The following is a 14,746-nucleotide window of genomic DNA, read 5'->3' as shown; positions in this document are numbered from 1 at the left end:
TGCTTGCCCAGCAAGTATACATTGCTGGGCTTTATCCTTAGCATCCCGTAAACTGGGTAGGATGATGCAGGCCTGAAATCACTGCTCTTGAGAGGAGGTGTGGGAAGAACAGTCATTTCCTGCGATACAGTGAGCCTGAGTCCAGCCTGGACTACATGGCACCTTGCTTTAACAAAGATCCCAACCAACAAACTCCACTTTGGAAGTTTTTTCTTTACCACGGAGAGTGCTTAAAAATGACACTGCTTGAGGCAGTAACTGGCATATTTAGCTGTTCATCAGGTACAAAAAAGGCATTGTTTTAAAATGTAGCATAAGCCATAGGTTTCTAAGACATATTAGAAACAGCTGTGAGGTTGTAAATGAATAGTGTCATCACACCTTGTAAGTCAGGTCAAACAATCCTAACTGCTTTTGGAGGAAAAGTGCCAGGCCAAGACAAAGGGATGTGGTATTCCTTCCTCCAACCTCCCATCCCCACTGCAGGTTCTGTGTAGCCCTGGCTGTCCTTGAACAGAGGTCTGCTTTCCAAGTGCTGGCTGGGATGAAAGGTGTCCACTACCATGTCAGCCTTCCTGTTACTTCTGACAACAACAACAAAAAACAACAACAACAAAAAAAAAATGAACAATTACATCTATAAAAGACTAGACTAGCTGCAAATTTTGGGGTTCAACTGTAGATTTCCAGGATGAGTTAATGTTTCCTCCAAATCTGAGTTCTTTTTCTTGGGTCAGAAATCCACTGCATTTAAAGAATTTCACAGACACAGCCTGAAAGGGGCAGGTAGGAGAACACATCAACTTTGCCAAGAAAGGGGAACTGAACCAGCAGAATGATAATGGTGACTTTGGGCCCTAAGCTGGAAAAGCAGCTTTCAAAACACCTAATGCATTTAACCATAGCTCATTTAGCTCTGTTCTTAAAAGACTAATTTAGGCAACATTTTATAAACTAAATATTCCAGTAACTTACACTGGGTTCATAGAATTAACTGTTAAGATGCATATAAAGTGGAAGCTAGCTACTAATGTCTATTATGGGAACTAAATGACTAAGATTTGGTATTAGCTAATTTTAAGATGTCAACCACTACAGATCTGCTATTCTCAGAATTGAGCCACAAAAGAACCACTTTCATAAATACATAAGCTGAGAAGCCAACTGGAAAACCTCAGATGATTAACTTTGTCTTTATTGAACACTGACTACACCAAATTTCTATGTCCCATGTGTCAGTTTCAGAACCACTTCTGCCTACACATAAGTGAGCATGTGTGCTTTAAAAATGACAGGAGAGGGCTAGAGAGATGGCTCAATGGTTAGGAGCACTGACTGCTCTTCCAGAGGTCCTGAGTTCAAATCCTAGCAACCACATGGTGGCTCACAACCATCTGTACTTGAGATCTGATGTCTTCTGTTGTGTCTGAAGTCAGCTACAGTGTACTTATATATAATAAAGAAATAAATCTTAAAAAAAAATAAAGAAGACAGGAGAGGGGTTTCTTGTTAAAACTACTGAATTCCCTGTTGTGCTTTCCCTCCCCACTGCAGTAAAAATCTCAGTTTAATTTGCAACTAAAAACCCATAGATATAAAGAATGTTTATATTTACTGCTAGATTTATAAATTACTACTTACTGACTTGCTGAACCTTGATAAAAGCTTTCAACAAATATAAAATCTTGTTAGTTTAAGCATGCTTTTTAGTATTTTTCCTATCCTAGCTAGGCAAAAAGCCAAATCAAACTTTGAGTAAAATTTTTAGCTAATCTACAACATATTCATCATCTCTGAAAAGTCTGGTTGTAAATTATAAAATCTAACTTATTGACAAGTCAAAGAAAGTCGTGTCCTTTATCTACTGAGTATTTCTAAAGAGAAATAAGCTGAGCACTCAACACTGAAATCCCACCACACTGAACACAGATGAGCAAACACATACAAGTACATTTAATATCCAAGTTAAAAGTAATCTGCTGCCTTTGGTTTGGTGCTTAACCTTCTAGATTAATAGAACTACCACTAAATACTTTTTCCCCTAGAAATCAAAGCTATCTTATCTTCACTCTACAGCATAATTCTCAGCTAAGGATACATACATACCAGAATCACCTGCAGTTTTTCTAACACTTACCAAGGTCTGGGTGTGTCTGGGATAAGACCCAGACAGGAAGTCCTTAGTTTTTATTATAAGTTTCACCAGTTCCCACTAAGTATGTTCTAGTGTAAAAATGAGACCCCAGGGATTACTTGATGACATTTCAGTAGCAGTATTTCCTTTAAGAAAAGGAAATCAGACACTCATTCTAGAGTAAATGGCAGAAATCCCTCAAATCACTCATATGTCAGATACTGTCCCTCTTAGAACATGCTAGCTCGTTCTTGAAGAAAATGAAGTTACACACAGCTCGTAAATGGTAAGTCAGGAGACAGTGAGCCGTCTGGTTCTAGAGTCTCTGTTCCTCTAGTTGTTTCAATTAAGAAGAAACCAACATTGTCAATTTAACTCTAGGATACCCCAAATTCTGGCGCAGAGCTGCTGCACTTATTTCAGAACAAATGTAAGATCACTTCTGTTCCTTTACTATGAAATAGCCTTAAGGAAAATACACAGAGGAGGCAGAGTGATCTCAGTCACAACAAAACTGCCAACATAAGTACTAAGTACTGTTCTAACATATCAGGACAGTATCGGCCTGTATTTGGGGGCCACACAACCACACCAAGTGACTTGCTACAATATTTCCATCTAAGGATTTCCTTGCACTGTTGTCATCAGGCTACTTGTCTGTCATAACAGCAAGATGAATTGGACTTTCATTTAGGAGGTCTCAGGCTTTAATATCCTCCATCCCAAAAGCCTTAAGCAAACAGCTTTCCTCAGCAGCCAAGTGGTCCTTTTTTCTACATAACCTGTGCCTTTCTTTTTTGCCCTACATATTTATAAAGGAAACCCTGAAGGAAGAGTTTACCTTACTACTATCCTAAAAATTTCAGTTTACCAAGACAAAGTTGACAAAATAATGTAACTTACAAATACTCATACACGCCCAATAATTAATCCTTTACAACTCCATTCCTTATACCCAATGAAGGAATTCCTAAGGGTTTATGAACCATTAACCAGACTCCGCATTCTGTCCCACGGCAGTTCTGTGTACAAGTCTAAGGCTTGCTACATCAAAGCTGGCAGCTACAAACTCCACCCCTTTGTTAACACACTGGAGATTTAAAAAACACTTTATTTATTAAAGTTAAGCATACAAAACTGAAATTAACACACACTCTAAAAATTATCTTCTTCCAATTAACAGGAAGACCCTTTTTCCCTGCCCTTGTTTTGGCTTAAACTCAACTTGAGATAACTATGGTGCTTTACTTATGCCAACAAATGTTGGCAACTTGATCTTGTTAATAAAAATTACAAACTCAGCTACATGAACATAATATACAAGGAAATTATGGTCAGATTAATGCACAAGAAATACAGAAAAATTTAATCATGAAACATTCAGTACTCTTGTTCATTAATTTAGTCTTGGGGTTTGTTTTGTTTTCTTTTTTTACAAAAATAGTATCTACACTGTATACAGGGCTATACATCAGCTTTTTGTTTTCCCATATAAACATTACACATCCCAAAAATGGTACCACTGCCACAAGTGAAAAGTCAACAAAGGAAAAAAAAAAAAACAATACAAAACACTAAATAAACACAAGAGAAGGGGAGCACATCCTAAACATGGTTTGTTTGGTTTTTTAATATAAAATTCAAACTCAATGACAAAAAATACAAGGTGAGTCGATTGTAGAGGTGACCTAACAGGCCCAGGAAACAAGTAAGTCAAGGGAAAAAAACCTCAAAATAAACTTTGCTGTTTATAAATTAACCTATACTTGGGCTTGTCTGGACAATGGCCAGGTTGTAAAACTGAAGCTCTCCTTAGTGGGCTGGCGTTTTTGCCTTGATGTTCCAATGAACGTTGGAATATGTCAAGTGCAAAGCATCTGAAAATTCCAAGTTAAGACTTATAAACTACACAACATCAGTTAAATGGACCTGAAGTTCATAAGTCATCTAAGTGCTGATTTAAGCAGCATTTACCTAGGAAAGTTGCCTTGTTCAACATACTGAGGAAGCTGTGGTAAGTAGTAATGAAAAGTGATAGCAGTTATCAAATGTCTTCAAGTTTCATTCTACCAAAGCCAAACAATGACAACAACGCATCTTCCTTACTCATCTAACAAATAATTTACCTTTAGAAAAATATAAGGATAAAAAGGTAAATGTGAAGCCCTGCAGAGATGAAATCCGACAGTTTTCTGATTACTGAGGCATCAAATGCCTGACATTGTATTTAGATGTGTCCTGATACTGTGTCATGGGCTTGTCAGCAATTCCACAAGTTCCGACTCCAACTTTGCCCGTTACACTTTCTGGTGAAGCAAAAATACTCCTCTTTACCTGGGAACAAAGTCAAAACCATTTCTGGTCAGTTTCCAAAAACAAATCTCTAACATATAATCTAACAAAACTTTATTGTCAACATATATTCACATTTCAATGCTTATAAAAATATTCTGTACAAAATACCACTGCATATTACTAATAGAAAGCTTACTTGTCATTTAAAGTGTGAGCTATCTATTTGGCATAAAGAAAACTCTGGCTGTAAGGAAGTTTATGGTAAGACCTGCTGTGGTACAAAGTGACGAAAAAAAGCATTACTCTTCAGCAACCATGTCCAGTGAGGTGGTACTCCAACAGCAATCAACAGTTAAGACTATAGGTGAGTGTCATGTCATCTGTTGAGTATATGAATTCTACATTTATTTTCTACCCAACAAAGCACATCAAGGACTTAAAAGCTTTTTTAAAAAGATGCCCAGAATAAAAGTATGTTATAAAAGCAGAGCTGATGGGGCTGGAGAGATGGCTCAGTGGTTAAGAGTACCAACTGTTCTTCCTGAGGTCCTGAGTTCGATTCCCAGAAGCCACATGGTGGCTCACAACCATCTGTAATGAGATCCAATGCCCTCTTCTAGTGTGTCTGAAGACAGCGACAGTGTACTCACATACAATAAATAAATAATTTAAAAAAGAGCTCAGTATATTTTCTGAGAGGCCTGAAGGCAAGGTACCAAACAGTCTTACAATTCCTTATATAAAGCTGTTTTATTGCAAAAAGTACCTAATGACTACTGACAAGGATTATCAAAAATTGTTTAAATAATGTCCTTCAGAAAATCTACACCTCCTTTTTAAATTCTGAAGTATTTTAACGGCAGCTGCACTGAGGGATGTACCAACCTGGCCCTTCTTGTTTTTCGAGTAGGCCCTGTTGTTGAACTGCTGCCACTTCACCTTCTGGTCCTCTCGCTCCTGCTCAAGCTCTTTTATCCTTTGTGCTTTTTTCAAAGCCTTTTTCTTTTTATATTCACGCTGCTGGGCAATCATTTCTTTTCTATGTGGAAAACACAGACATAGATGTTAACTATTAAGATTTACAAGATGACTTCCCTGTAATGGTGCAAAAACCAAAACTTATATATACTAATTTATTAACGAGAGCACAACTTTTCATCAAAATCTAGGTGTGGTCTATGATCCTAAATGGAACAGGAGGATCAGAAGTTCAAAGTCCTCCTTGCCAGGCTTTTTTTTTAGATACAACTTTTGCTGGTTGTACTTTAACAATATTAATATTCAATACATGTGATGGTACACACCTATAGGTGGAGGCAGGTTTATCAGGAATTTAAGTTATGCTTCTGCTATATAGAGTTCAAGGCCAGCATAAGCTATAAACTCAGTCTTTAAAAAAAAAAAAAAAACAACCAACTTTAATGGCTGGCAAAACTTTTACCAATTTCTAAAAGTACAGCTAGCAGTATAAATGTGCACAGCACTTGGAGAAACTGTATGAAGTGATTTAATGCATGAGAAACAGTTTCATCAATACTGGAGGAAGCAGCAACCAAGGCCAGAGGAATGAACGGCATGACCAATAAATAAATACTCTCAAGACCAACAGCAAAAACCTGGATTTTCATAAAGAGGATTCTAAGTACAACCAGGGCCTAAGCTACCAATAATCCTGCTTACAAACAGCAACCGATGAGATGGAAGGCTTTTAAGAGAACAAATCCTGATCCCCTGCACTGAATAACCAGCCTGTAGCCTGAGTGTGTGGGTTTTTTCTTTTGGTTTTTAAACAAAGAAAGCAAGAGTGAAACAAGAAATTAGATTAAACAAAGTTTTACAATGTGATTTTCTTAATCAGGATGTTTAAATGCTATTTTAACAAGTGGTATTTTTCCAAATTCAAATATATTTATGTACCAACTTACATTTTGGAAAAATTTCCAAAATCAGAAACACATTTATCAGTCAGCCTTGAAACACACACACACACACACACACCCCAGACTCAGAACTTTGTCTTCTGTTATCGCTCTTATCCACCTGTGGTCCCAAATTCTTACCGAAAAGTTTTGTTACTTCTAAAATCCTAAGTTCCTCCATGCTCTTTAAAAGGAGACATTTACTAAACACTGAGATTTGTTATACACTTTACTTCACAGATGAGGCAGATGTGAATTAAGTTTGTTCCACATCAATTAGAGAAGGGCCAGGCAAAAATGTGTGTCTAATCAATGGCTAACTCTTGTTTCAATCATTAGTTTAGATGTCATTTTCCTAAGTAAATTTTCCTAGTAACTATGGTCCCTCTTTTTGTAGTACTAAAGAATTTATACTTGCTAGGCAAGGCTCCACACCTAAGCTACGTTCTTAGCCCAGAACACCTCAATTATGTGTTCTTTTCTGAATATAGATTCAGCAGGAGCAAGTCTCAAGATGGCCTTCACTATCATTTAGTCTTACAAAAACATAGTAGATGCTCTTAATACTAGCACCCTCTTTACTGAATGCATTAGTTCAGTCTCAGTTTCATCTAGGCAAACACACTGATCTGATGTTGCAATTGTTCAAGACAATGTTATGCAGTATTATAAATTTGTTCAATGCCACCTGCATGGATTATCTTTGCAGATTACTTCAAGTACCCAAATGAGTAGGGGTGCTCTAAGTTAAGTTAAAAGTCAGTTAGTACTTTAGCCAGATGTAGTGAGTGGCCCTTGCTTATAATCCGAGTACTCAAAAGAACAAGGTAAGAATGAGAAGTCTAATCTGCCCATCTTGGGAAAGTCACTTACTTTGACATGGGTTTGTTGCCACTGTCCTCTTTTGCTTTCCTTCCTTCTTCTACAGGCTTGAGGTTCAACAAAGGAGTCACTTCAGCATTGCCATAAACAGCAAAGGTGATTGCAGCGGTGCCATTTTCTTCATCTATCTCCTCAATCTCCGCTTCATAACACCTGTAAAGATATCATGGCTGTAAGCAGGTGAGTAAAGATTTAGTACTCAGCCTACAAGACTTATACTTCAGTGACACAATTATGTTTCTAAAATAAATTTCCAAAACCAAATTGCCCTTTTGGCAAAATTAACATGAGAGGTTTAAAGTTAGGCACCTTGTATCAAAAGTCCTAATTTAAATTTTACCAGAAAAATTCTTACACATCTACTCACTATGTTAAGTCTCTGAGAAAAGCTACTTCCTGAATGATTCATTTCAATGTTTAAACTTGAATGCAATGAGAATACCAGCCATTTACTTCTTATTTTGAGGGGAAAACAATTCACATTATTTTAGAAACCAGTCATTCATTTTTCTTTCCTTTAGGAGCCAAGCACGCTTCTCCCCAACTTAAACTAAACCTAACATTAAGCTGTGTGAATGGCAACCACTCAAGAATTACACTAGATTGTATAAATCACCTTACCTACACAGATGATTATGGTGGAATAGTTCAAACTGAATAGAAACATCTTACCATTGCATCTCATTAACTCATGTTATACTAGAGGGTGTTTCTCACACTTACTGTCCGTCTTCACTCCAGACGGCCATGCACTTGTCCCCTACTTTCCACGCATGAGTGGGCTGAGTAGAAGCAAAACTGTCTGAACTTGCAAGAGCTTCTGAAGGCTGAGTTGACAGAAGGTCTTTGGTCAATTCTATAACTTCCTAAAAATGAAAACAAAAGCTGTAACATTTGTAGTGTAATACTATCAACTACATTCTCTTGGTTTTCAATGATAGTTCTTAGATCACAAAGCAGTTATGGTGTTACATATACATTTCTTAGTGATATTGAGACTAATGTTTCTATGCCCATATAGAGACTAGGAACATTATATACTAAATGATTTAAACCTACATAGGCATTAAATACTATTGGAAATAAAAGTAGACAAGTTTAGCCACATCTAACTTCTAAATACCTTTTGTAACTGAATAGACTTCTCTACTTATGATAAATAAAACTGAATTTGATTCAAGGTCACTTTTACAACTACCGTGTATATTTCATGCAACTAAAATTTTATAGGGCATTACTTGGCCTAAATATTCAACCGTGTAGCCAATATACCTCTTCTACAAAGACTTCAGACACTGGAAACAGTCTCATTATATACATTTTTGCCAAAATACTCTATAGCATAAATAAACTGGTAATGTTTCATCTCATTTAAGTGAGAAGCATCAAGTTATATTTAAAATGGCCTACCCTACTTATCAGGCATAGTAGCACAGCTTCATTTTAAAGGGAAAAAAAAAGTAACTCGCACAGGCCAGCAGTGCCTCTGTGTGTGGCCATTATTCTCCTAATTCAGGCTTCTGTGTATTTGACTCAATGGTGTATTAGGAATAGTTTAGAGCTTGACAATAATAGAAACAGGTGCTTAACTATGCATCTGCTATATTCTTATGCTAATGGACACTGACCATTATCTAATTTTCAAAGAACCTGCCTGCTAGTTTCCCACAATATTGCATTTAAAACATTATATTCTATGGGAACAAATATAACAAAATTAAACTCTTATTTAGTTTCTCAGGCACACACTGAGGTTTTGTAATGGTTGCTTTGGTTCAGTAGCCAAGAAAAGTTAAATATTACCTCTCCCAAAGATTCTAAATCTTCCTGACTACTTTTGAACAACTGCTATTTATACCTTTTAAAAACAATTGAATACCTGAAGGGTCAGCTTTGTGAATCAAAACAAACAAGTTAGACTTGAGTTGAAAATCTAATTATTTAAAAACAAAATAAAACAAAACTCTAAGTTTCGCCAAGTAGATACCTTTCCCCTTGTCTAAGTCATAGGAGATGATGCATAGATCTATCTCATTAGTGCTGCAGCACTGAAGCCTGGACCTAGGGTCTTATGCAAACCAGCAAGTGCCCAACACTGTCAAACCTAGAGCCCTCAACATTTTAATTAAACATTTCTGTAAATAAAGCAGAAGAGTTTCCAACAATATAGTAATTTAACCAATTTTTTTCTGTTAACTACCTTCAGAGCCAGGAATCCAAGCTGTTAGGCCTGGCTCAGGAGCCCACAGTCTTTATCCCGAAATAGGGATTATATATTTTAATTGTTAAGTATACGGTGGTAAGAAGTCTCAGATTTAGAACCTTTTCTTAAATGACAGAATATTTCCCCACCACATTCATAACAAAACACATTCAAAGAAAGAGTCCTGAAAAGCTGTGCATCATTTTCAAAGCCCTGTGCCAAGATGGCCCTCTTTGTTAACAGCAAAATCCAGAGCATTTTCTCCTGATGTCCTGTAACTCTGTCATCTTACATGTCTGTCCCTCAGTAATTTATGAGAATCTTCTCAATTTTTGTCTTCACATGTGTATATGGAGCAAAGTATTAGAAAAACTATTTATGTATGAGGGGGTTCTTGAAAGTACATACCATTAATTACTTTTCCTCCCCCAAGTCTGAGTTCTGAAACTGCTCCTTCATTGACAGATGGGCAGCAGTTACAGTAATCGGCAATTCCAGGAAGCATCAGATGTTGTGATCTACATATCAGCAGGTCAAAGGGGGTGCACTCAAGCACTCTGCTTACTGAAGGAAGGCGTTTCGGGGATGCAGAGAGCCACTGTAATATATGAGACAAGTGACTTGACCCCTGCCTCCTTTAGAACCAGTTTATTCAGCAATACAGCCTAATAAATTACTTTTTGTGATTACTATAGACTGCCCAGGGAACTGCTAGCCTGATTTTACTATATCTACTTTCTTTTCTAAGTTTAAAAAAAAAAAAAGTAGTTAGGACTTCAAAAGAGTAATTTGTTGCCTGAATTTATTTGAAAGACAGAAACATAGAAACCTTACTGGAAAAACACATAGGGTATCAGAAGTCTTTATGATGATGTCCCCCTTTTAATGCAGAAGCTACAAGCTGAATAATCAATCTAATTAGGAAGAATTTAAACTACAGTGGTACAATACATACATATACATATGTGTATGTTCCCCAGAAGAGCAAGCAGGTGGGTGGAGGTGAGACACACACCAAAACAGAAGTCACTCTCTAGTCTCAATGCAAACAACTAGATCAGAAACATATTTTTAAATACTTTTTGTAATTTTACCTTAAGAAATGATTTCCAATTCTTGGTATCTAGAAATCATTATGTTTATCTTTACACACCAAGAAAACTTTGACTATTTTTATGTTACATTTTGTTTTACATGTACTTTATGCTCATTGTAACTAGTAAGATTTCAATGCATACTATCAAACCTTTAAAAAAAATTAAGTACTGACAAAAATATACACATATAGTTTTATGCAAAAAAATGCTTTTAAAATCTGTACACTCATCTGTTTTTTAAAATAAAGTAGTTTAATTTAAAAAAATGATTTCCATCTTCCAATAGTTTTAAGTTCAAACTATTCCTAGTAATCAAAACCAAACTTCTCATAATAGAGTAAGAGAAAAAAATAATGAAGATTGGTCAAATAAAGTATTCTATACTGTTACTACTTATGGTATTGTAGTACCTAAGCTTGTAAATCTGCACCAATATTTAATCAACTATAGTTATTTAAAACAAAAAATTAAGATTAGCTCCTCAGTTACCATAGCCTTATTTTAATATCCAGTGGCTACTTGTACCTAGCGGCTGAGGCATGAATAGCAGCCACAGACCAAGTTCACCATCACAGAAGCAAGCTCTAGCACACACTGCTATTCTAACTGGCTATAGAAAAGAAGACACTTTTGTGAACAAATGACTTCAAAGTCATTACTTCTTTAAGTTACGTTTCAGTGCCACTTTGGCTGGTCTGCAACTCTATGTGGCCCAGGTTGGCCTCAAACACACAGAGATCTGCCTACTAACTGTCTGATTTGCTTTTTCTGTTTTGTTGACTTTATTTTTCAGTGCTGGAAATTGAACCATAGGGCCTTGTGTATTCTAAGTGGCTGTATCTCCAGCCTCCAGATCTTTATTAACTGAGGCCTAGGTGAGCCTTTTATGTAAAAACTGTGTCTACCATACGGGTTTCTTCCTGGCGTGCTTTCCATTATAGATATCAAGACATCTTTAAGGATGTAAGGTAGCTGACTCCATACTCCAAACATAACTTACCCTAGAAACATTTAGAAACACTTGGTAGCAATATTGTTTAAAACTCAGCTCCCAACTCACCCTTTACCATTTCTACAGAGACCTCTCCTCCCACTGCCCAGAAAGTACAGACAAGTGCTTTTTTTCTTCAAAGAAAACAAAGGACTACTTTTAAGTCAGCAGAGGTAGATGAGGCAGGTTGGTTTGTTTCTGTCACTTCACCTTCATGCATACTCTTAGCACAGGTGAGCAAATCAAATGAGCAGGCAAGAAACAACACTGGGTTATTGCTTATACTTTACAGAAGATCTGGGAATGGGAGAAATAGTTTCCTAAACACCTCTAATGAATGGCCCATGCACTCCATAGTCCTGGCTTCTAAATACTAAAGGACAGTATTATTCAAAGTAAAATTATCCTGCAATTAAAAACAAAATAACATACTTTATTGTAAATCTAGAACCTGGGTTTGAAAATATCCAACTCATTTTAAATTACAGGTGAGATCTTTCAGGATCCCAAATGTATCAAGCCTATTCAAGTAAGGGGGACCTGTCCTTTTTGAAAGAGAGACTTACTATATAGCCCTAGAAGGCCTGGAACTCCAAAGAGCTCTGCCTACCTCTGCTTCCTGAGTGCTGGAATTATAGGCATGCAAACACACTCAGAATTTAATGATCCTAATTGTCATTAAGAAGGTAAGGAGAATGACTGCTATATCGAGTCATAGAGTAAGAAGGAAATCATCAAAACACCCTAAAAACTTCTTAAGTATCAGGTTCAGGATTTTAAGGACATTCTTATGACCAAAATTTTTATATACAATATTTATAAATTATGTATGGTATTTTTCTTAACCTGGTGTTCTGAAAATCAACAGATACTTAAATTTGTCCTGAAACCCCAGTTCATGTTTTGTTTTTCCTGAACTTTTCATGAAATGTTAATCTCTTTTTCAAACTACTTCAGCTTTGACAAGTACTCAGTAACTACAAAGCCTAGTTCAAATACCTACATAACATCCGTACAGATAGAATGCTATCAGTTAACACATTTTAATGATGTATTTTTAATAAAAGGTATGTCCCATTAGCTTTGAAAAATAAGGCTGCATTTCATTTTCAGTTAACTTTGTGTCATTAAAAAAGGATCTTAGTCTGACTGTATATTCCTCCTTTAATAGTGCTGCCCTTCTGAACTAAGCTTCCTTGTCAAGTCTTTTAAAATAAAAGCATATTCCCTAACAAGGTTTCTTCTCATGAAATCCTATAAGCACACACAAAATATCAAAACCATGAGTGTTTCGGGCATTCTGATATACACCAAATGGAAGAAATAATGTTAGAAGCTTCAGTACCTGTATATTTTATATATGTATATGTGTACATATATATATACATATATGCATGCACACATACACACAGGCACATATATACAAGTGGGAGCACCTTCCTCAGGGATGCTTTGAGTGCCTATGGATTTTGAATACCTAATTTGAAAAAGACAAATATTCTTTTCAAATAACATTAACTACAACTGTCCACCTATACTTACTTGCAAATCCTTCTTCAGTTTCAGCAGATCTTCATTTTCTCCATTTCCCGACAGAGCAGCTTCTACTTGCTGGAGTTGAGCTTTGTAGCTAGCCAACTGTTTTGCTAGATCCTCTGACATCTGAGGAAAATGAAGGCCCATAAAGAGAGTCAAATATGAAACTACAAAAGTCTGACCCGCCCAATTCAATCACTTTTGCTATAAAATCAAAGTTCTATTCATTATCATTTTTACTTTATTCAGATTTAAATAGTCCACAAACTTCAAGGCAATAAATTCTGAAGACTGCAAACATGTCTCAAATTCTACACAAAAAAGGTCTCCCCAAAAGCATGCTGTTTTTTTAAAAGGCTGCTTTTCCTTTAACTATTATAGGAAGGCAGTGTAGGGTTCGACAATAAAGGCTGCGACATACTTCTTAAAAGTTAAGAAGGTCAGAATCAGAAAAACTAGCACAGACGGATACTCCCGAAGTCAGATAAAACGTTTTCCGTTAACTACACAAATTCCTTTCTCTACTATCCAAATAACATGTACGTAGTTCCTCAGAACACAAGCTCTACACACAAAGTCATCTCAGAAACCTGCCTTTCGCCAAATACAGCTCAGCGTCCTCGAGAGTTGCGGCGTCCCTTACAGCGCACGCAAACAAAACATACGGGTCCTCCGAGGACCACCTCCGGAACATTCCGGACCACCGGAAGCCTGGAATCCCGGCAGACCCTTCCAGGCTCAGGGGTTAAGCAAGCTAGCCCTTCTCGCAGTCAGCCTGCACTCCAGAGCCCGCCATAACCCCAGCCATCACTTCGGACCAGGAAACTCAAAACCTCAGCTTCCATGGAAACCGCGGAGCCCCTCACCCTCACAGAGGACGTCGTCGGAACGGCGCGGGCGTCTCCCCCACCCGACGGGTTCCCCAGGACGGCTACGTTCGCCGCCCCGGCCCGGAAGCCGCCACGCAGGCCAGGACCACCCACTGGGGGTGGGGGAGCCGCTGGCTCCTCACACTACCCCGGCCGGGCCCCGCTCTGAGGCCGCCTCGGCTTCGGGCCTCCGCCTCAACTCCATCCAGCCCGAGGCCCGACAAGGCCTTACCCTCCCTCAGAGGCTCGTTACCTTGGGTGGGACTGGGGACGGGACGGCGGGCAGGGGTCGGGGAAGCGAGCTGAGCTGCAGCAGGAAGTGGAACAGCAGGAAAATTTTCCACCACGACGAGATTCGGTCGGAAAAGGGAAAACTCCGCCGGCGAGGGGGGGGAGGGGAGAAAAGCCGGGCTCAGGCAGGAAGAAAAGACAAGGCGAGAGAGATCTCGCGAGAGCACAAAGTCTCGCGAAATGGCGCCCGGGTCACGTGATGCCCGCCGTCCTCTAAGCAGCCGGAGATTGCGGCCTCAGAAGACGGAGTGGGTGTGGTCTAATGGACAGGAAGTGACGTATAAGGGCTGCGCAGGGGCAGAGGGCAGGTTCTTCTTACATCAGTTCCGCCTCGTGGTGGGAGCGGCGGGTGACTCTGTTGTGGGTGTTCCCAGGGGCGTAAACTCGCGAGCCTTTCTGGCTAACCCTGATGAGAGAGACCTTCTACAGCGAATGGATTGGGAGTGATGGCGCATGCGTTGTAGATACAAGGTGAGGCAGAGGCAGTCAGATCTGAGACTGAGGCCGCATAGTGAATTCCAGGCCGACT

At 38.3% G+C, this 14,746-nt stretch overlaps 1 protein-coding gene across 2 annotated transcripts; it reads right to left on the bottom strand.

Moving 5' to 3' along the window:
- Nucleotides 1-3,744: 3,744 nt before the first annotated feature.
- On the bottom strand, nucleotides 3,745-14,336 carry SMNDC1 (survival motor neuron domain containing 1). Of its 2 annotated transcripts, none has more exons than XM_080911413.1 (6): nucleotides 14,180-14,336; nucleotides 13,064-13,183; nucleotides 7,954-8,096; nucleotides 7,222-7,383; nucleotides 5,315-5,468; nucleotides 3,745-4,468 (listed from the first exon to the last, which is right to left on the bottom strand). In XM_080911413.1, the coding sequence occupies exons 2-6, from the start codon at nucleotides 13,181-13,183 to the stop codon at nucleotides 4,331-4,333; spliced, it is 717 nt and encodes a 238-aa protein (XP_080767539.1). In that variant the 5' UTR covers nucleotides 14,180-14,336; the 3' UTR covers nucleotides 3,745-4,330. The 2 variants fall into 2 exon arrangements, with proteins under 2 accessions (XP_080767539.1, XP_080767540.1); XM_080911414.1 differs by lacking the exon at nucleotides 14,180-14,336 and adding an exon at nucleotides 13,924-13,992.
- Nucleotides 14,337-14,746: the final 410 nt, after the last annotated feature.

Source organism: Micromys minutus (genome assembly GCF_963924665.1).
Source record: "Micromys minutus genome assembly, chromosome: 2".
Lineage (NCBI taxonomy): Eukaryota > Metazoa > Chordata > Mammalia > Rodentia > Muridae > Micromys > Micromys minutus.
The sequence above is the reverse complement of the archived record's forward strand: the minus strand, read 5'-3'. Positions and strand labels throughout refer to the sequence as shown.